Below are 21,510 nucleotides of genomic sequence, written 5' to 3'. Positions count from 1 at the left end.
GCTCATCTACTAGTAATAGTACGTCCTACATACTGTACCGCTCATCTACGTTTGGTTCTTTCCTCGTCCCTCTTGAGAGGACACTTCGAAAACATGTGGGTATTTGACCCACCTGCTGAACATTGCCACGTGGTACGGTTTTGTGTCCGAAAAAGTGAGAATGTGCAGTACAGTTCCGCAATATCTTATTCCTGTTCAAATATAATATACCTTTATCATTTGATAATTTCCAGTCTGCTCGCCTGTTTTTTACACAACCCTAATCGATACTTAATTCAAGTATAAAATTCGGCCCATCACTGGTCGTCAATGTAAATTTTGCAACTTGCGAAATTATTTACGTCATCGCGAACTGTCTAAATCCATTGTGTTTAGGTGTATGTGACAGATCTTGACGTGCTCTTTCAGATTACGTCCAACACATCGCTATAGGATATATACTTCATGAGGAATTCACGAAAGAAAAAAGGAAAAAATCGGCCCATCACTGGTCGATCACGTTACTAGTATTTTTGGAAATCTGACGGTTTCACAAACTCATGAAAGTCGTCATGAACGACCGATGGGCGATGGAAGCGTTACACGCGCTCCAACATCGCAATCCTGCGAGATTGAAGGCAGTATTCCGGGAGAACCCCGATGCTCGCATCAACACCGTCGTCCTAAAGCGTCCTGGCGGCGCGCCGTTCGATTTTGCTGGCGAAGGTACTTGTTTGCTGGGTTGATCAACACCGACCACGAGCTCGTGGCAGGTTTCTTTGACGGCCGCGCGGCGGCGTGGGCGCCGACTTCTTTCGATGTCGTCAAACATGGAGATACGTTGGTGATCCTTGCGCTCCGGCAGAACGATCCAGCATGCGCGTCGGTACTCGTCGAGGCTGGCGCGAACTTGCAGCTGACAAATGTCGACTACGAGTCAGGCATTTCCTTGGCCTGGGGTGCGTACTTGAGTCTCACAGCTGCCAAAACAAAGGCATCGTCTGCATTAACGCCGCATAAAGCCGCTTACGACGCCCTTTTCACGCACATCTACCCACAGCTCCAGTACGTAAAATGCGTCGGTTGAAATCTACTCTTGGACTGACTTGTCATCGATCCAGAGAGTACCATAACCAGATCAAGGCGAATGTTCGAGCTGAGCTTGTGACCCTATACACAACACATGCTCCCGACCGGCTGGACAAAATCGACAGCCAAATTACTGCCTTTTACGGCAACGAAGCAGACTTGGTGGCAAAAGTCCGGGCGAAATACAGCAGCGACTAACAGTCAGCGACTAACAGTTACAATGTCGACACAGTATATGCAATTGGAACATGAATCAGATGCCTTTGCGCGATTATTTCGTCACAAGTTATTGCATCACACTGCCAAATGTAGATACAACAATATATTGTCAAATCCGTTCCACGTTGGACTTCACAGTAGACTCGAATGAATTTGACAAATGTACTTATTTGAGAATGTCCTAAAGTGGACTAACGAAACATTTCATCCAATCATTGATAAGTATACTTTTGCCCAACAGTTTGGCCCAGTGAAAAAGTTAATCTTGAATTGTGTATATTGAATAAGCCTACGGTGCGTCTGGTAAGGGTGCGTCTGGTAACCGGAAATATTCTTGAGTGCAGAGTTTTACGTACGTAACCCAAATCCAATAATTCCACGTGGGATTTACTCGTTGAAGAGGTCCAAAACGCCATATATATATATATATACCTTTTTTACCTCCATTTTGAAAATGTCATTTTGGTTAATCCCATTTTGCGAGAAAATGGAATATTATTTTTGAAATGTTACCAGACGTACCCTAAAATTTCAAGAATAATATTCCATTTTCTCGCAAAATGGGAGTAAATCAAAATGACATTTTCAAAATGGAGGTAAAAAAGGTATATATATGGCGTGCTGGGCCTCTTCAACGAGTAAATCCCACGGCGAAGTATTGGATTTGGGTTAAATCTCTTCCAGCAAGGCATGTGTCAATACTAGTATTGATCAGATTCGTTGAATTCGGCCCAAAATGGCGTTTTGGGTCTGAATATTGCGATATTTCCGGTTACCAAACGCACAGAGTTGCAACGTTCAGTGACTATTGTTCAGTAATTTTGCCCGAACAGGGCCTTATTGAATTTGGCCCCAAAATGTCGCTTTGGTCCAGAATATTGCGGGCCTTTAAATTCTGACTCATATTCAAATCCATTCTCGAATCAATGCCGTCAAGAAGACGTAAAGTCCAAATATTAAAAGTGTCGTCGCAATTTTTTTGTAAATACTATCTTATATACTGTATAGTAGTCCTTTGGAGGGTTATATTTACTTGTAATAATAACGTTAGCCCTTTAGATGGTGTCGCGCTACCTTCAAGTGCACTATTGTTGTACACAACGTGGACATGATGACTATGGAAGGACAACCGCATGTTAAATTCGAATTCGTTTCATGGCCAATTTGAACAACGCCCGGTAAATATCGGTCCACACCAACGACGTATGAAAGTGGGGCAGCAAATCTTCTTCAGTGAACTGAAAGTTGACGACACTGTGGCTCCGCATGTCGAACGCGTGGAAGGTCAGCAGACGGCGCAGTTGGAACACCCGGACGTGGCACAGGTGTAACGAACTCTTGCCGCGAAGGACGAGGCGGGACGGCACCGCGCCTTGCACAAATAAGTCCAAGATCGAACTGTTCGCCGCCGGTTTCGCAGGATGCAGGTCCCGTGGGAGGTGGGGGATGTGCTCCACGGTCAGCTTGAGCGACGAGTCGGACGAACTACCGGTATGGCCACTGCTCACGCGAATGCATTGCACGAGTTTGACAAGCAGGAGTTTCAAATCGGTTTCATCCAAAGTTTGCGACACCCGCGGGAAGTTCCCGACGTCCGGGACAACTTGGATCGTGGCCAGTTTGGCCCTACAATGTCGCAACAGTGGTGAAATGTCGTGGACATGGTCAACCGATTCGCAGGATAGTATGTACAAGATGGGGCGGCCATCGACGGGAGCCAAGGATTGGGCAATGTCCACCAGACCATTCAACGGCACCACGGCTTCGCCGTCGTAATCGTCCTTGTTTGCTCGTAGAAGAAACCCTCTACGCAAGTAAATAAAAGCGTGAACTCCACAGTAAGCATCTATGGAGATCAGGGGCTGTACTGGTCGCCCAATTGAGTGGCGGAGGGCGTCACCATGGCCACTTGCAATTCTTCCACGGTAAAATGAACTCCCATGGACGTGGTGGCTTCCAGCAACAACACCGGCACACACTTGGTTCGATACGTTTGCCTAGATATATCCCACGGCGTTGTGATAACGATCGACTACTTGGGCGATGACGTACTTTCGGATGGGTACTTGCGACTTGCTGGCTTGACGAATGAAGGCCGAGGATCGCTGGGAACATCCCGCAGTGGAATTGGCTCGTTGATCTCGTTCAGTAGACCTTCCATGGGACGGCGGAGACGGTGACAGCACAACACCACCGCCGCCATCCTCCTTCGTCTCCCCTTCCGACTCGAATCGAAGACTCGTCGCCAGGCTGGGCAATGTGGTGGCCACACCATACGGAGCAAACGCCGCCGTAGCCGCTCGCGACTTTGGCGACAGGTATCCCACCGTCGCGTCTTGATGCACGTGTTTAAACTTGCCCACCGATTGTTTGTACTCCTAATGCACAGTATGTATGTATATATGGGCGAAATTGGAGCAACCACAGTTTACGATACATGAAACATGTGTGATCACGTACGGCATCCCACTTGCGAGCGCTGTAGCACGACTTTTTGGTCATGAGTCGTTGCATGAGTTTTCGGTTTTCGTCTTCGATTTTGTCGTTCTGTCGCTGCCGGTACTCGCCATTCATGCTACCCTTGTCGATAGCACAGCCCCGGGCGAGGGACTGCACCGACACGAACGAGTCGAGAATCGGCGTCTGGTCCGTGTTGAGCCGCATGCCCGGTTGAAACTCGACGGCAGCGTCCGACGGCGAAGTGTCGCAGATCTTGAGCATCTTTCGCATCAGCTGCTGGTTCTCGCCGTAGATCTGTTTGTACTTGTCCGAATCCATCTGTGCCTTTTTGAAGTTTGTTTTCAAGTGCGTGTGAACTTGCGGCGTCGTGTTGTCCAGCTTGCCCTTGGCCGGGGACAGCGACGTGGGTTGGATGTGCCGCAGCTTGTCCTGGTGAATCTTTTGACATCGTGCCACTTCGCGCTGGTAGCACAGCCGATTGTCAAAGCCGATCTTACGATTCATAGGACGTCAGCGGCACGATGATGCCGCTAATCCTGCCGCGGTTTTGAGTTGCGAGCGCCGGAATGACTATAAATAGAAAGGACACATCATCGAAACGGCGTCTCCGGTTATTATCCGGTTGATTGCATCTTTTCGCGTACACACGATACTGTAGACCGAGCGAACGATCGAGGGCGTGTACGATGTGCATAGACGAGCGAGTGACGACCGTAGAGAACCACTGCCTGTGAGATAATATTGCAAGCGACGTGGTTCTACACTAGCTTGCACTGTAGCTTGCACGGCAGTTGCAGCATTACATGTACATTACTTGGGCCGAATATGCCACAGTGTACATAGTTCTAAGGTTATGTGTGAGGGGAGGTCGCAGAGTCGCTCACTTGAAGTAAAGTCAGGAGTCAATGCTACAGTCAGTACGACGTCAAAGGGGTGGCTTTTATCCAGTGGAATACGCGGCGACGCATGTGCGAATATGTACTTGATTGAATCCCCCGCTGAATCGACATTTCGGATGAATACCGTAACACATTACCCACCGATAACGCACTACTACTGTACTTGGGGTCCTGACAGTGTGATGCCCTCCTGATCGACATGTATATGATGGGCCGTTGACGTGCGTGCGGTGGCTACAGTACCGCAAGCATGCAGAACAGCGTTGGCGACCTCATTTGCTTTGGGCAAAATGGGATATACACATTTGTCCCGAACCGTGTGGGTACGTGTATCTGCAAAAAGTACCTAACTCCTCCTCACGATACCGTACGAGTATGCGCACATTTCGTTAGTTACAGGTGTAAGCTACAGTAATCATCCGACATCCTTCACAAGTACCGGTACAGTAGTACGGTACAATAATGTACTGGTAAATCCCAACAGCACAGCAAAAGCCCTTACTACCGTAGTACACTCCCATAATTGTACAGGGGTGTAGTATTGTCTATGTTGGTGCTTTACATGATACTGCTTGTACGCAACATTCGGTGTCGTTTTTTGTACTGTAGTTCGGACACCCATCCTGGGCTGGAGTACTAGTACAGTACGTACAGTACTTATACGGTACTACATTGGGAACTGGTACTCCATAGGATACATAATACTATTACTAGTACTGTACTACTGTGTGCAATTGGAGTGCAAGAGTCCAATTATACTACAAATACTCCGAGTACCTACTAGTACTACGTAGTACTCCGGAGTACTACTACGTAGTACTAGTACTTCGAAACAGCGTTTTGCAGTGCTTTCTGAGAAAAAAACACAGTACCACTGGTTCACAGTTAATAGGGGAATTGTACAAGTACACTCGCAAGTTTCTCGTACACTTGACAGCCACTGTAGAATTCGGTATGAGAGATTCATCCTTCCATAGTATTTTGTCACTCAAACTTGATAAACATTGTCCGTGCTATACATATAGTACAGACTGTACTGACACTTTAACTGAGGTCGTTGATGCGTTGCTGAGTGACGGTATTTGAAGGTACTACTACAGTCTATAGTACCAGTACATTGCTAGTAGCTTACAGTTAACACAGTACAGTCAGTACCTGGAATCTGCGGCCACAAGGTACCGAGGTAGTACTACGTAGTACTACTAGTAATAAGTAGTTCCCACCGTGTAAATCCCAACAGCCTTGTTCACGAAATTTAATCAACCAATTTGTATGATGGAAGGTACCAGATTGACGCAAGTGGTTCAGGTGGACTGTATCCTGGGTTGACTACAGTACTGGGGATCGTAGCACGACTAATGTCTGCATCATGTGATGGTTCGATTTACTCCGTTTACCTTGATTTCACTATTGTAAAAAGTACTATCGACCACGTTGGTCGTCAATTCAGGAGCGGTAAACTTGGTTTAAGTATACTGGTCAAACCTGGTCGCACTATCTGCAAATTACTATTGGTACCGACCAACTGGATGTCGTCACCACCTGGCACCGCCAGCCTGCCAGCCAAACCTCGGTGGTCGCATTTGTCAATTGTCTGAAGTACTCCATAGTACCATGGGCTGTTACCAGTCGTCCGCAGTGCCAACCCTCGCAACCATACTAGGCCACAAGCCACACGCAACGCTGCAACCATCCATGAGCACGACGTCAGACGTACCCAGACTCCGCCAGTCGACTTCGTTCCAGCGCATGCCACTGGCGCGAGTAAAGTACCCGTGCCAAACCAGCACGTGGATCAGAGGCAACCCCGTCGCCGTCGAGTGGTCCGTACTCGATCCGTCCGCGGTGTACGTCAAGATCGAGCTGTGCCACGTCGACTCGACCGCCACCACACTCGTCACAGCCTCGGCTCCCAACACAGGGTGCTTCGTCTACTCCAAAGTGCCATGGGGACTGATCGGCGACGGCTTCTACATCCGCATCGTCGAGCTCGTCCCAGAAGCATCGGCGTCACAACAAGCAACGGCGCCTCGAGAAACGCTGAGTGATGTGTTCCGTGTCGGCAACTCCAGGTGGCCAGACACTGCGAGCGAAGGATCGCTCACGCCCGTGAGTGTCCGCGGGTCGTCGATTCGGTCGCCGTCCCCCATGTCGTCGAGATGGCACACCGAGCACCAGCCGTCATTTCGACCGGCGGCAAGCTGCTACTGACGCCAGTCAGAAATACCATCCAAGTTAGGTAGAAGATAATTGTTATTTATGTCCGCGCGTGCCCTAGAAGGTGAACAACATCGAATGGTTGTGATCCTTGCAATAACTACATAGTATTGTAACGGTTAGGGTTTCATTTGGTATTAGTACAGTCACAGTATCCCCGTTGGCTACAACGAACGATGGGGCTGGCATGTCTTTGTCCCCACCAAGATCAGGGAGATTTGCACAAGTTGAATGCGGATTGCACTCCGGCCTTAGTTACGTGTAAAGCTCATGCGCCGCGGATATACCATAGTACTCTGTACAGATATCGGTGTTTATGGGGTACATACCGTACGTGAAAAGACATGATAGTTTTTGGTGTCGTTGCAACGACACCAACACTTGAAGCGTGAAATCTCGCGCACGAATTAATTTCGTACTACGGGTACTGTACCGGTAGTAAGTACATGTACTTGGGTATCGAGTTTTCTTGTCCACGTGCGTACAACTCCATGCTGCCCCAGTCCTACATATCTTGTCATTGCGACCACAACGTGTGCTTCATGCAGAAAACAAGCATCATACTACTACCACGCCCAGCTGTACATTGTAGTGGACTGGCGTAAGTAGTTAGATCGCGACTGTGACATCGTTGGAACTCGTGGAAGGCACACAATGTATGCTGGGCTGTAGAACGGAGGAGAAGGTTTCATTGCCACTCCACCTAATTTTCAGCTAAACGACGTGGGACGATCCCCCACGGTCCGCTACATACTTGGATTTAATTCCTTCTCGAGTGGACATGGACAATTCTGGTCGATGTGTAAACATTACTACTGTATAACGGGTACCGGTATACGTACAGTATCTACAGTGTACAGTGAAATTGCGAATCAAATATGTTGAAGTGTGATTGGATCGTTTACTTCGAACTTCGATTGTTCGGACAAATCAAACGATGCATTTTGAAAGATGTGAAACGGATTGGCTAAAATACACCCAAAAACTTCAGTCTGTTACAAATTTCAAAATACACGGAAAAGGTGAAATAATCGAGCAAAATACGACCAATTTCGACCAAAAGATCGCACGTGCGAGCCATATTTTTGGATTTGTTTAGGTGTACTACACACATCGTTGGGATTACTTTCAGCGATTTATCCCACTGGTGCCAGCCGCTTTATCCGTGTCTTGCGCTCGCCATAGCAACCTCCGCGACTTCGTTACACCTTCCGTAGCCCCTACATAAACAATCGCCTTTCCTCGTCAATCGTACATACGATCATGAGGTTTTTCCAATGGCCTTGTGCTTACCTTTGGAAGGCCACAGTCGCCAGGACTTGTCACGTACAGTACATACACAGTATGCCAAACTCGTTTCACCTAGCCTTCTGATCGCGAACACCCATCTCAACGGTTACATTTATACACTGTACAAGGTATACCATGTAGAATTTGGTACTACTACAGTACTACGTACACGAACGCCTTCTATCATTCCTAGGCGGTGTGATGGTCCGCTTCACTTTGGGGTCGCTCCATACTAGTAAACCCAGGCCACGACCTACTATTACTATGTAGTATATAACGGTCGGTACAGTGTCGAACGTTTTCAGTGATATCGCACCCGTCGTCGCATACTTTGAAGTAGTACTAGTATATATCTGGCGTTGTAAAAATGGAACTACGTCTGGGTTGTCTCGTAGTACTTCAAGTATATTATAAGGACATAGTAGTGGCGCATCTCACGGGCACACTTATTCCCACGCACGCATTTCTTGCCCTGGCCAATCACATTGCTGGAATGACCAGATTTTTGGGTCTGTCGTCAAATCCAGATCGTCGAACCCAGCGGGCGCATTGTTGCTTTCGCCTTGTTCGTAGCGCATACCAGGTTGGTTACATATACTCATCGACGCTGCGCGAACCATGGGCGCCCAATCCACACGCATGTACGGTCAGCGGCATTCGACCCGCCGAGGCTGCGTGGCCGATGCCACAGCGACTTCCTCGTCGACGGACTCCCACAAGAGGAAGGCGCTGGACACCTCCGTTGCCGACAACGACGGCACCCACAGCAGCTCGTTTCTACACATTCGATACCCGTGCGAATCCAGCACATGGATTCGCGGCAGTCCCGTATGCATTGAATGGACTGTGCTCGACCCGACCATCCAGAACGTCCGCATCGAGCTGTGCCAACATGGTTCGTCCGTGTCCACACTATTGACGCCATCCGTGCCAAACTCGGGCTGCTTTGTCTTGGAGCGCGTGCCTTGGGGTGTCCTCGGCGATGGTTTTTACATCCGTGTGATCGAAGACTTTACAAGTAGCAGCAGCAGTCGACCTTTGCGATGCGCGCAGAGCCACAAGTTTTGCGTAGCCACCACGCGATGGCGGTACCATCACCTCACATCCACCACCAAACCTTCAGCCTCCCCTACATCGGCAACCGTCCGAATCCCGTAGCCCCGAGTAGCACCAGCATTTAACACCCCCCTTAACTATTTATCCCATTTTTGCAGATCGTATATTGGTCATTGGCTCGAAAGATATGAGGCACATCGTAGCCTTGCGTATTTGTAAATTTTGAATGTTCAGGATGGGGGCGTCGTGGGTGGGAATCCGACACCGGCAAGAGCCCAACGTGGCAGCTGACGTCAGGAAATGGGGTCGCCGTACTGTAGGCAGTACATTCTTGTGTACGCTAGTTGTGCATAAATATCTCGGCTAACATGTGTGTACGACTAAACTAATATCAACGGTGGCGATTGGAGAACTTTGGATAAACTCACCCGAACTATACCTTGCCCTTGATCTCCTACTATTAATACTAAGAACTAAGTATTGGAATACTTGGAAGTATAATACTTGTATTCAACAACCTGCATTCTGGCACCATCACCCCTTCCGTAGTCAAAATGTTGTCGTGAAAAGCAGCAAAACATCATATATTGGGCTCGACGCATCGCTAGAGTCGTCGTCACATGCTTTGTTTAACACTTGACTTGGCATCTATTCCATTAACGTTCGTTATTCGTTGTTATCGCTCTTACTAAAGTTCTCCTTCCAAACCACCTGGGGGTATCTACTACGTACAGTGTACTGTAGTATAAATCATCGTCACGGAAAGTGTGTATAATTTGCTCCATTATTTTTTAGATGTGCATGGTATCGCCTGTTTTTGCCCTTTTCGTTACCATCCCCGCACATTATTGCAGGTAAGCTTACTTTTAACTGTTACTAGTATGTACTATTAATAATATGTACCAGTAGTATTTAGGAATTCGCTATAAAGTAAAATTCGCCTGGTTAATATTGAATCACGCCTGAGTTCTGATTGGTTGAATATACTTGTCCTTTCTGCAACAACCAATCAAATCCATTCAAAAATGGATTAGCCAATAGCGTCGATTCGTGATTCGATTCGGTGGCGAGATTCGACGGGGTCTGGAAATTCAAACCAAATCCACAATAATAGTACCGGTACCGTACTACCTACATACCATATACTACTAGTTAGTATTCATGAACTTGAGTAATGGGGTACTATTTGTACGGTAGTAAAAGTCGAAATATGCATCGTCTATGTCCGTTTCGGGTTTGGTTGGGTGGTCAGTTATGTACATAGCTGGCCACAAAGTGGCGAGTGTTCACTTCGCAGTCTTATAAGACAACGCCATCATCACGTGGGCACTGACTCCACTGACGTGTTCAACGTTTCAACTCGTTCACGTCATGTGGGGCCGGCAGCATGTAGGCAGGGAACGTTATCGCATATTATTATTACTTATGTCGATCGAATCAAGCAGCCATCCAGTGTCGACAGGATTCCTCCATTAACGTTACACGTAGTTTCAGTACTACTTAGTACGTGAGTAGTTTCATTACTAGTACGTGAGAGTACATATGTAGGTGCGGTGGGTAGTTGTTGTTACTCTATCTCTCTCCTACTCGGTCAAGCCAACTGCGGCATCGAAATGGTCCAAAATATACACCACCGCCACTTCCATCGCGGTTGCGTTGGCCTTTTGGGCGACTTTAAACGCGTCCAACTACACACATGAGGACATTTCACACGTGTGATTTCATACAACTCGTACCGTCAACTTGTGGCCGAGGCCATTGGCCAGGTTATCCACGATTGATACCATCGCAAATGGCAACTTGACTTCGTTGGCTAGACCTGCTTCGTGTGCCCCCGTCATGCCCACCAGCTCCTACATATCGAGTTGGTGTTTCACTTGTATTATACGCGTAGTACTCCATATTGGGAAAAGAATCGGATTTCCGACTTGGTTTCGAAGCGCGGCCCTGACGTTTGCACGTACACGCCGCCATCCCGCACGTTCAAGTTGGCTTGTTGCAGCAACTGCACCAAGTGCGTGCGCAATGGCTCGGTGATGTCTACAACCACGAACAACCAATGAAAAGTAGAAAACGCGACGACGTTCTACAGCGACTTACGTGGGACAACGTGAGCTTCGTACGACGTCGAGATGTTGAGGATGTTGAACGGGTTAAAGTAGTCGTCGGGGATGACCAACCTACAGTTATAGACTCGTGCGGTTCATGCAATAAGAGACGACGGACGTACTGGCCGATGGGGATGTCCAAGCGCATGGATCCAACAGAGTACACGCCAATAATGCAGTCCACCTTTTCTTGCTTCAGCGCCGTCACTATCGCGCGGTAGTTGACGTTCGCCGGCTGGTTGTACTCGTGGTTGGCGGCGTCTGCGTGGTGGCGCTGGATGAACACAATGTCGTGGGTCGTGCTGCCCCACACGCCAGTGTACACAAGCACCGAGCCATGCTCCGTGTCCACGACCTTCTGCGCCAGGGACGAGAATCGGGTCGAGTGGAAGAGGCTCGAGCCGCCGATGATGCCAATTGTGAGCTTGGACATGGTTCAACTCCGTCACTTCGAAAATACAACCTCTTGCTGCCGCCTTCCATTTTGATTGGCTACATCGGACTGGCCAGCCAATCCCGACGCGCCACTTTTCGCTGTCATGATTGTCGTCGAAAAAATCTTTTTTTGAGTCGTTTTACTTCCTGCGACCTACTACTATTCATAAGTAAGTTAGTATTATTAATACATACAGTATTTGGTCAAAATCTACAATATCCTTACAGTTACTTTTAGTCAAATTTGTAACGTAAACGATACTCTTTCACTTTTCACCATCAAGGTCTTGATGGTGAAAAGTATAACATTTATAGAACAAAATATGTTTTTAACGCATCTCCAATACCACTACTGGTAAGCGTACCGGTATGTTTCCTCACTCTGCATATGTATCTTGAATTCAAATGAAAATGGGACAAACAACTGTAGCTCAGCAAAATGCACAACTTCTACAGTACCTCGTACTTCGAAGTACTAACTTAGTAGTATAGTAGTCAATACTCCGAAGTAGTACGTTTGTTTCAACGAATCTACGCTAAAAAATCTCCAATTTGCGGTCAAATTGACAAAGTAGCATGAGTCTGTTACCAATGGCAATTGTCCAAGTGGTTAACCAGTCGAAATATCAATTCTCAAAAGGTTTGACAGTAGTGTTCTTTCCTCTATAACCGTGTATCTTCAAAATTTTACAATTTCATCTCGTCATGAGTAACGTAGAATGCCAATTGTTGCAATGCAACTCTTTTTGTTTTCGGAGAATAATGGCCATAATTCCTGATTGACTGTGAGGCATCGTTTTTGAATCCTAAATTGTAGATTTCAGGACAATCCACCAATTATCAACGTCCAATGTATTTGTATACTGCTCTTCATATATGCTATATATACATACATACCTCTATAAAGTGGTGTGCCAATTGTTGACGTATTATTTTAACCCTTCGATGTTGTATAGCTACGGGTGTACTACGTAGTAAATATTTAGAGGTGTGCTCTGTGATTGGCGCATTTCCAATACGGCTCAGTGATTGGCTTAGTTTTATACGCCATTAATTGGCACATACACCATATCAATTCAGTACGCCATTAATTGCACATACTATTAATAGTAGTACTTAAGACTTACGGGACAGCATTGAATATTAATAATACCAACCTTGGATACTATGGTTAATATAATATAATTGTTGAATTAAAAGCATGGATGACATGTGGATGAAATTTGGATGACATTGGATGAAGTTGTGGGATGAAACCTAAAGTAGAGTGACCAAGCCTTACGTTGGCCCCGAGCGCCCGGGAGGCCGTCTGCGCAAGCGCGGCCGTACGAGAGCGCGGATCTAAGCTTCTCACTTCACCGAATGATCTATCTTTCCTTCTTGTCGGGCAGCGGCAGGTAGGCCGTAGGCCGTGCCGCTCCCGGACGAGGCCCGTATGCAATGACCTAGCATTATCCTAATTTACTCTCATCTCTACTAATTAGGATATGACCTAATATTAATGTTGGATGACGTTGGGATGATGTTTGGATGACACATGATACTATCACGGATATTTGAAATCCATATAAATATTTACTAGTACTACGTAGTACTATTCTTGTCCTTTTACCCAAAATTTGAACTTTGGTGCTGATTCGCCAAATCTATCGATCGAAGTACTGACTTTTGTATGAAAAATCCTCCAATCCAATTTGAATCGACTTTTCTATAATAGACATTTATTCATATTGGCAGGTTAATACTATGAATAGTATAGTCAAAAACAAGAATTGATCGTTTTGTACATAACGTTAGTACTTTTGTTACCCGTCAATTTCCACCAAACTCCACGACTCATCATGCATTTCTTCTGCCGTGTTATCGACATATTACAAAAGCAGCCAGCTATCAACCTACAGTCTCGAGCGGCCGCGGCACACATCAACGAGTGAACTAGTCTAAATGAGATCGGCGACATCCATGGGCATTTCGTCGATTTGGGTGTTGTAAAACTGTTCGATGTCACGGAGGTAGCGCGCGTCGGCCGCCGTCAAAAAGTTGATCGCTACACCCTTGCGACCGAATCGGCCGGAACGCCCGATGCGATGGATGTAGTTTTCGCGGTTCGTGGGCAAGTCGTAGTTGATCACAAGCGACACTTGCTGCACGTCAATCCCGCGGGCCAACAAGTCGGTCGTGATGAGCACGCGCGACGACCCCGAGCGGAATTCACGCATGATAATGTCACGTTCGCGTTGCTCCATGTCTCCGTGCATCGCCGACACGGTGAAGTCCTTCGCCTGCATGCGTTCGGTCAACCAGTCCACTTTTCGTCGCGTGTTGCAGTAGATGATGGCTTGTGTGATGGTGAGCGTCTCGTACAGATCGCACAGCGTGTCGAACTTCCACTCTTCACGGTCAATGGCAATGTAGAATTGCTTGATCCCTTCCAACGTCAGTTCGTCGCGCTTGACGAGGATGCGGATGGGGTCGCGCATGAAGCGTTGGGTCACTTCGAGCACATCCAACGGCATCGTGGCACTGAACAACGCCACTTGCACCTTCTCGGGGAGGAATCGGAAAACATCGTAGATTTGGTCCTTGAACCCACGCGACAGCATCTCATCGGCTTCATCCAACACAAACAGCTTCACGTTGTCCGTGCGGAACGCGCGGCGGTTGATCATGTCACCGACACGGCCAGGGGTACCGACCACGATGTGCACGCCGGATTGCAACGTGCGAATGTCGTCGCGCACGGCCGTCCCGCCGACGCACGCATGCACGCTGGTGCCAGTGTAGTCGCCCAACGCCATGACGACCTTGACGATTTGGAGCGCCAATTCACGCGTGGGGGCAAGAATCAACGCTTGGGTTTCGCGAAGAGCCGGGTCGATCTTCTGCAAGATGGAGATGGCAAACGTGGCCGTCTTCCCCGTACCAGATTGCGCTTGCGCAATGCAATCGTGTCCCAACAAGATGGGCTTCACGGCGCGTTGTTGAATCGCCGACGGCTTTTCGAAACCGTAGGCGTAGATACCGCGCAGCAAGTCTTCGCGCAACTCCATGCCGTCGAACGATTCAATGACTTCGTCCCAGTTGGTATCGATGTCACCATCGAGGATGGGTTGAGGGGCTTCCTCTTGTTGTTCCCGGCGGGGGCTACATAGACGAGGGGGTCAGGTCAATGCGTCAAGGCGACGCCGCCGACGACGGCGACTGCCTCGTACCTTCGTGGCGCGTCAGACATAGTTTTCCGTAATAAAGCCACACCACCAATAGGCTGACTGAAGTTGAGTATGCCCAGAACACCAATCAAGAATCGGGCCAATCAGAGAATCGGATTCGAAATATCCGCCAATCATATCCCTTTATAACCCAACGGCGACATCTGGGGGGCGAAGTGGAGCTCTATTCCACCAATCACAGCGCACCAACCCACCTTTTCCGAAGATGGAGGTGCGTTTCACGTCACGTTTTGTTAGACGGTTTTCTTGTAGAGGGCGAGTGATGGACCAGAAGCCAGAGATTAAGCTTTAAGGACCCGACGCGGAATAGAAGCGACCGCGACAAAGCGTCGCCCTGATGCTGCACACAGCTTGCCCACGCAATTCATGCGGTTAGAGATTCAAGAAGTTGTGTACTAGTAAGCTTGCTGTACTGTACATGGGTGAAAGGATGAGATGGCAAATCAGCTGGAAATGTATACCATGATGGAGGATGGTCTTTCCTGCATCATGGTATACATTTATGAGCATTGACGGCTACGTGCTTCGAATAGTATATATAGCTAGAGCTACATGAAGCATTCACGTGCTCCTACTCCAGTACTGTACGCACTCGCGTGACATGCACAGCAAACACGATGCATGCATCCTCCATGGTCGTGTAGACGAGGAGGACTACTCAGGGAGCGCTCGGGGATGAGATACTTGAATGGTTCTGTCCATACAGGCCCTATCTTTTGGTGACGGAGACGGCGGTCGTCCATCTGAGACTTTTTTTCCCAGTCGAAGGATGAGATTGAACGATGGACATTTCGTTGATGTGCAATATGTCGAACACGTACGGATAACCAACACCTTCAACAAAGAAATCCGGATACCATTGCGTGAACCGTCGTCACCCGCATGGAGAGTTCTATGGACGTCGCCGACGACACCGCGCCGCCGCGTGCAGATGAGGTAGAGGAGGGTACTCTCCATTTTGACGACGACGACGACGACAATGCCCACTCCGCGTGGTCCAAGTACGAAGCGTTAAAGTCCAAAGCCACCGCGCTGTCGGCAGTGGAGATGGACGCACTGGCGCAGTGGAAATGGTATACACGTGTCCTTTCTAGTCGTGTTCATGACGATGGCGTTCTCAGGCTCAACGGTCGACTGGGGGAGGCCATCGACAGCTACTTGGAACTGGCCCGCACGCACCCAAAGTACCTCCACGTGCACTTCAAGCTCGGCTACCTGTACTTGATTCTCCAAAACTACGAATCTGCGATCCAGCATCTCACGTACGAGTCACGGGCCAAACACGAGTGATATGTATATATATATATGATGGTCGTGCTATAGCCTTGAAATGGACAAGCATGCGCACATGCCGCCATTGACGAACGTCCGCCGCGCGAAAATACTAGCTCAAAAGGTAGTTGAAAGCCTGCCCATGGATACTGTAGAATCAACTCACAAAATCATCCCAGGCATACTATTGGTGCAGTGCCGCGGGACGCATGGAGGCACACCAGTACTTGAAACACTTCGATGTACGAGAATCAACATCAAGCGCACACAACAATACTAGTTAAATGGCCTTGGCTTGATAGAAAAAAGCAGTGGACGCTCGCCTTGTCGCGAGTGACGGCGGCAGTTCCACGGAAGGATTGGTCGCGATGGGGTGTCTATTTCGGCAGCTGGGGCTGCTCCAGCGTGCTGAAGGATGCTTTGACCAAGGTATTGATTGTCCTTTTATATAATTTGGACTGACTCGCCAAATCTATCGATCGATTCTTTGTACTATTGTGCTTTCGAGTGAAATTTCATTGTGTTGTGGCGTGGTTTCTCGTTGGAATTTAAATCGATTTGATTGGCTACTTCAGATGAGCTCAAAATTATAAACCAATCAAAACCTTCTAAATGAAATTCAACCAATCAGATCGATTGTGGATCGGTTGGGTTGGTGCGATTCGATTGCACCCTGTCAATTTGATATACAAATTTGGGGACAGGGTGCAATCGAATCGCACCAACCCAACCAATCCACAATCGATCTGATTAGTTCAATTATTTTCTTTAGGTTTTGATTGGCTTCTAATTTTGAGCTCATCTGAAGTAGCCAATCAAATCGATTTAAATTCCAACGAGAAACCACGCCACAACACGAAATCTCACTCGAAAGCACAATAATAATACTGAAATTTGTAACATGTCAAAAGGTGTCGATGTATTTTTTCACACTAATTCAAGTTCCACACACTAATTCGATGTTGATCATGGTTTCCAGCAACCTGATTGGGTAAAACCTTCTGCCGATGATTCTTGTGTATTTGAGTGTCGATTCCTTCGTTCGTTCTCCATGTCGCTCCTCCAGTTTATAAACACAGTATGGTCTTTCTTTTACCCAAAATTTGGTTGACTTTTGGGCTGATGCTTTGCCAAATCCGTCGATGGATTCTTTGAACTGACGTTTGTATGTAAAACTCGTTCAATGTCAGACTAATTTCATTCACACACTAATTCAATATGTGGATATGGTCCAAGAGTGGATTTGATTGGTCACTTGATTCGTGTTGTGGGTTTTCATTGGTCGATATATCGATTGTCTGCCGATTTGGTGATTCTGCTCAAAACACTCCAATTTCGAATCGATTTGACATATACCATATCAACTATCTTTCTATCGTCGTATCTATTACAATCTCCTACACAAAACCTAACAATATATAAATACCCTGCTACTATCCATTTATGTGCCTGTCTGTATATAGCGTCACTACAGAAACCGAACGACCCGAGCTACTTGGTCGAGTACGGCAAACTGCTCCTGCTCCAACGCCGACCGGGGCCGGCCCTGGGAAAATTCAGCGACTGCCGCCGCGTCGCGCCTGCTTTAAGTGAAGATTTATTCCAAGCCATGCTGGGCGAAGCTGTGGCCAACATGCGGCTCCAGAAGGCGGCGAGTACGATTGCATGGGATGCTATGTGAATATGCAAGGAATCGAAGCTTGATATATGGAGGTGCTGCTGTGTGTATGTAGTGGCGCAGAGCATCCTTCAGAAGATCATTGATAGTCTGTCCCCCATGGTCGAGCAAGGTACACCGCGTTAGATCTTGAGAAATATATGATTTGAAATACTATATGATTTCAAGTACTATATTATAACCCCCCTCCTGCAAATAATATAATATATTATATGTTCGATATGCCACTTTAGAGATAATATTTAATATGAATGGGTTGTATGTAGGATTGGCGCCGTTGATGATGAATTCCGAAATGGACCGCATGACCATTCGACAAATCTTGCACCAAGCTATCCATTGCCAAGGTCCAGTTTTCACTTGACAAGATCGTTGATATATATATATATATATATATATATTCACATTCAACCAAATAATATTATACCAGGCTGCTGTGCCATACTCCAAGGGGATATCAAGAGTGCGCTGGACGTGTACTACACTGTGGTTGCAGAATACGCAGACTTCCAAGTGGGTAAAATAAAATATTTTTCTAAAAATTATTATTATCGTTTCCTAACGATAATTACTAGTATATTAGCTAAAGTTGATTTGTATAGCTGCCAGTGATGTGTGTCACTCCTGGCGCCCGCGATGCCAAGGGACATCTAGTGGACACATCCATGTTCTCTACCCATCGAATTGTTGACTTGCTCGTGTATCTGGACGAAGTACGGGGGATGTGATGATGGTTATATACACTTGACACTCGACCTAGTCGATATAATCGGCGCTAGTTTGAGTACTTGTATAGATAGTGTGGTGGTATTCGTGTTCATATTGTACGTATAGATTGAATCCCGCTACGGGCCCGACGCGTGCTTGTACTTTCACCGGTACGTCTATCTATATGTCTTATATAGATAGATAGATTAAACACTGTGTTATTGTATAGAGCCAACATCTACCGCGCGCTGGGCGATCTCAAACGGTTTATAGATGACTTGACCCTTGTCGAATCGTTAAACCCGCAGTTCCTTCGCCACTACTTTGACCACGTACATACATACACGAATGAAATGTCCTGATGAACGCTGATTGGTGGAATCAATGGATGGACAGGACAGCTTGGGGGACTTTGTGGACGAAGAAACCATGACATGGATCCCGCTGAACATGCTCGAGTCCATTTGCGAGCTCACAAAGCCAGTGTTGCCTGCCAGCAAAGGTATACATGTCCTCCATATATTGTCCTTTGAGTCAAACATTCGGAGTTGTGGGGCTAATTATTTGTACTGAATTTTGTATGAAACGAGTATCGATCGCCCTTCACCCGAATTTCAATATATTGTTCAAGAGACAGTTTGATTGGCCACTTGATTAGTGTTCAGGTTTTTTTGATTGGTCGATCCATTATCGGTCGATATTGATTTTGAATCGAATGGGATATATATATATTGCAATGTCGTGCACCTATACAAATAACAACATGGGTAGCTCCATCCACCCCGACCGTCCTCATCGAAGCCGCGGTGCACCAGTACTTTGCCACACGGCTGCAATACAACAAACAAGATGATTTTTACGCGCAAGTGTTTGCCATCGACTCGCTCCGTCGATTGAATGTGCAAGGTAATAACAACATCCTGTCCTGGTGCTGCACCCATAGATTGTCCAAGTTTAATGTACACTATACTCACTGTATACCCTGAAACATGTGTTTATGGTACACCCATACAAAACCCAAGTCTAATTTCAAGATGGGGCACTGTCTTAGGGGAAGTCCCGCTGGCGTTGCACCGACTGCGCCAAGGCACGGCCATTTCGTTTGACGATTCGCTGTGTCACTTGAACCAGTCCGAGGTCAGTAAATAGTGACTACTGTAGTGCCATTTGAGTATTAATTTATGGGGGTTTGAAGGCGTCTCCTACTACTGCCAAGTCGCTGATCCAATCGATGGTCAAATCGCACCCGCGGCACCCGACGGTGCAGTTTATTGCAGCTCTGGTCCATATGTCTGAACTAAGGCTTGACAGTACGAATACATATATATATATATATTCTAGTATATATTTATAAAATGGTGGTGTTTCTATAGGCGCGCACCACCACTTGACTCAATGCCTCCAAGAAATCAACAAGTCGATGAACACGATGGACGCCGCGTGGAAAGTGCAAGGGCAAGATGCTGCTAACGCCACCGACGCGGTCGCTAGGTGATGTATATATATAAATATATTTTAAAAAATATCATTTATTGACAGTAGTAGCGACTAATTATTAATCTACGTCTTGGTGAATGCAGATGGACGTACCTAGGGTATATTCGAATCAAATACCATGCGCTCGTGTGGTAAGCATCTATATATATATATGATATATACTTCAAGTCTATGTATATATATATATATATATATATATATATATATATATATATATATCGATAGTTTGGCTGCGTGTAAAAAATAGGGTGAAGTATATATATATATATATATATAAATGAATAAATATATATATATAAATGAATATATATATATAAAAATGAATATATATATATATTTATTCATTTATATATATATATTCCATCTCATATTACCAGGCGGTCGGTGGTGCTACAATTGAATTTGCGTGGACAAGAAGCGGTGGGGGACATGCGTGCGGCCATGTCGTTGCTGCCTTTGGAACCCCATGCGATGGTGCGTTTCGTAGCAACTTGCTGGCAAATTCGTATTCTTGATATATTGACTATTAAAATATGTATAGTTTCAAAAAGCTTGTATGATGGTGCATTATGGGTACCTAAACAACGCGATCGCGCCCCTTCGTGACGGTTTGTCGGTTCGTACGACCTCGAGCTGTTCCCAGCCATCCATTTTATTTTTTTAATTTAAAATAATAATGGTGGATAGTGCTTGAAGCGCGACGGACGAGCCAAAGACACTGCCATGTGCATGGACTACATTCGATTGGCTGGCATCAACTCGTTTTCACTATTACCCCAGGTACATGTACAAAACAATATACCGGAATATATATACGAACAAACATATATTTTGAAACGGAAATATAAAAAAAAATATTTACTTTATCTGACGGCCAAATATATTGCAGGAACTCAAGCGTGAAGGACCCGTCCCGACCGACGACGACGACGACGAGGCCGATCACCTGCGGCGTAAAAATGCGATCGCCGATGCCCGGGGAGGCACGGTCTTGTACGCGAATGCATTGGACAAACTGTACGAAGCTGGGGTGCTCAAGTTATCCAAAGGCCAGGTGAGAAATACAGTATTATATATAAATATATTATATATATACTCGATCCAAATATCCAGACTTTGTCGAATCGAATCATGAACCAATGCTATTGGCTAGTCCACTTTTGAGTGCACTCTCTGATTGGTTCTTACAGAACGAGTGCAATTATATATTTAGCCAATCAAAATTGTCAGCGAGATTCAATATGGATTACAAACCCACGCGAATGTTGGAAGTTGAAAGCTAATACACAATACCTTTCCCATACTCTATTTTTATATACATAACTGCATATAAGTATATTTATAACATGTATATATATATATATATATATATA

General features: G+C 46.4%; 7 protein-coding genes across 8 annotated transcripts; 4 read left to right on the top strand and 3 right to left on the bottom strand.

Annotated features, from left to right (window-relative positions):
- The first annotated feature begins 501 nt into the window (after positions 1-501).
- Positions 502-1,347, top strand: H257_03246 (hypothetical protein). The gene is made up of 3 exons (XM_009827249.1): positions 502-705; positions 753-1,044; positions 1,101-1,347. Exons 1-3 carry the CDS (start codon positions 540-542, stop codon positions 1,264-1,266), a joined length of 624 nt encoding a protein of 207 aa, XP_009825551.1. The 5' UTR covers positions 502-539; the 3' UTR covers positions 1,267-1,347.
- A 953-nt stretch (positions 1,348-2,300) lies between these two features.
- H257_03245 (hypothetical protein) lies at positions 2,301-4,311 on the bottom strand. The gene is made up of 5 exons (XM_009827248.1): positions 3,748-4,311; positions 3,340-3,665; positions 3,156-3,284; positions 2,980-3,093; positions 2,301-2,913 (listed from the first exon to the last, which is right to left on the bottom strand). Exons 1-5 carry the CDS (start codon positions 4,249-4,251, stop codon positions 2,424-2,426), a joined length of 1,563 nt encoding a protein of 520 aa, XP_009825550.1. The 5' UTR covers positions 4,252-4,311; the 3' UTR covers positions 2,301-2,423.
- A 1,786-nt stretch (positions 4,312-6,097) lies between these two features.
- Positions 6,098-7,021, top strand: H257_03244 (hypothetical protein). The gene has a single exon (XM_009827247.1). The coding sequence runs from the start codon at positions 6,261-6,263 to the stop codon at positions 6,855-6,857; it is 597 nt and encodes a 198-aa protein (XP_009825549.1). The 5' UTR covers positions 6,098-6,260; the 3' UTR covers positions 6,858-7,021.
- A 1,689-nt stretch (positions 7,022-8,710) lies between these two features.
- Positions 8,711-9,372, top strand: H257_03243 (hypothetical protein). Its single transcript, XM_009827246.1, has one exon. The coding sequence runs from the start codon at positions 8,772-8,774 to the stop codon at positions 9,309-9,311; it is 540 nt and encodes a 179-aa protein (XP_009825548.1). The 5' UTR covers positions 8,711-8,771; the 3' UTR covers positions 9,312-9,372.
- A 1,293-nt stretch (positions 9,373-10,665) lies between these two features.
- Positions 10,666-11,767, bottom strand: H257_03242. Of its 2 annotated transcripts, XM_009827244.1 has the most exons (5): positions 11,440-11,767; positions 11,310-11,389; positions 11,107-11,249; positions 10,946-11,062; positions 10,666-10,897 (listed from the first exon to the last, which is right to left on the bottom strand). In XM_009827244.1, exons 1-5 carry the CDS (start codon positions 11,748-11,750, stop codon positions 10,793-10,795), a joined length of 756 nt encoding a protein of 251 aa, XP_009825546.1. In that variant the 5' UTR covers positions 11,751-11,767; the 3' UTR covers positions 10,666-10,792. The 2 variants fall into 2 exon arrangements, with proteins under 2 accessions (XP_009825546.1, XP_009825547.1); XM_009827245.1 differs by having other exon boundaries at positions 10,946-11,249.
- A 1,760-nt stretch (positions 11,768-13,527) lies between these two features.
- Positions 13,528-15,013, bottom strand: H257_03241 (ATP-dependent RNA helicase eIF4A). The gene is made up of 2 exons (XM_009827243.1): positions 14,965-15,013; positions 13,528-14,896 (listed from the first exon to the last, which is right to left on the bottom strand). The coding sequence occupies exons 1-2, from the start codon at positions 14,982-14,984 to the stop codon at positions 13,693-13,695; spliced, it is 1,224 nt and encodes a 407-aa protein (XP_009825545.1). The 5' UTR covers positions 14,985-15,013; the 3' UTR covers positions 13,528-13,692.
- An 839-nt stretch (positions 15,014-15,852) lies between these two features.
- On the top strand, positions 15,853-21,301 carry H257_03240 (hypothetical protein; the record flags this gene model as incomplete). Its single annotated transcript, XM_009827242.1, has 23 exons — positions 15,853-16,055; positions 16,104-16,244; positions 16,306-16,378; positions 16,434-16,496; positions 16,557-16,683; positions 17,718-17,909; positions 17,988-18,044; positions 18,199-18,279; positions 18,363-18,445; positions 18,535-18,645; positions 18,767-18,810; positions 18,870-18,972; positions 19,037-19,142; positions 19,412-19,546; positions 19,692-19,777; positions 19,836-19,950; positions 20,014-20,131; positions 20,221-20,268; positions 20,515-20,611; positions 20,679-20,753; positions 20,825-20,917; positions 21,027-21,191; positions 21,251-21,301. Exons 1-23 carry the CDS (start codon positions 15,865-15,867, stop codon positions 21,299-21,301), a joined length of 2,355 nt encoding a protein of 784 aa, XP_009825544.1. The 5' UTR covers positions 15,853-15,864.
- Positions 21,302-21,510: the final 209 nt, after the last annotated feature.

This window comes from Aphanomyces astaci (assembly GCF_000520075.1).
Source record: "Aphanomyces astaci strain APO3 unplaced genomic scaffold supercont1.5, whole genome shotgun sequence".
NCBI lineage: Eukaryota > Oomycota > Saprolegniomycetes > Saprolegniales > Verrucalvaceae > Aphanomyces > Aphanomyces astaci.
The sequence above is the reverse complement of the archived record's forward strand: the minus strand, read 5'-3'. Positions and strand labels throughout refer to the sequence as shown.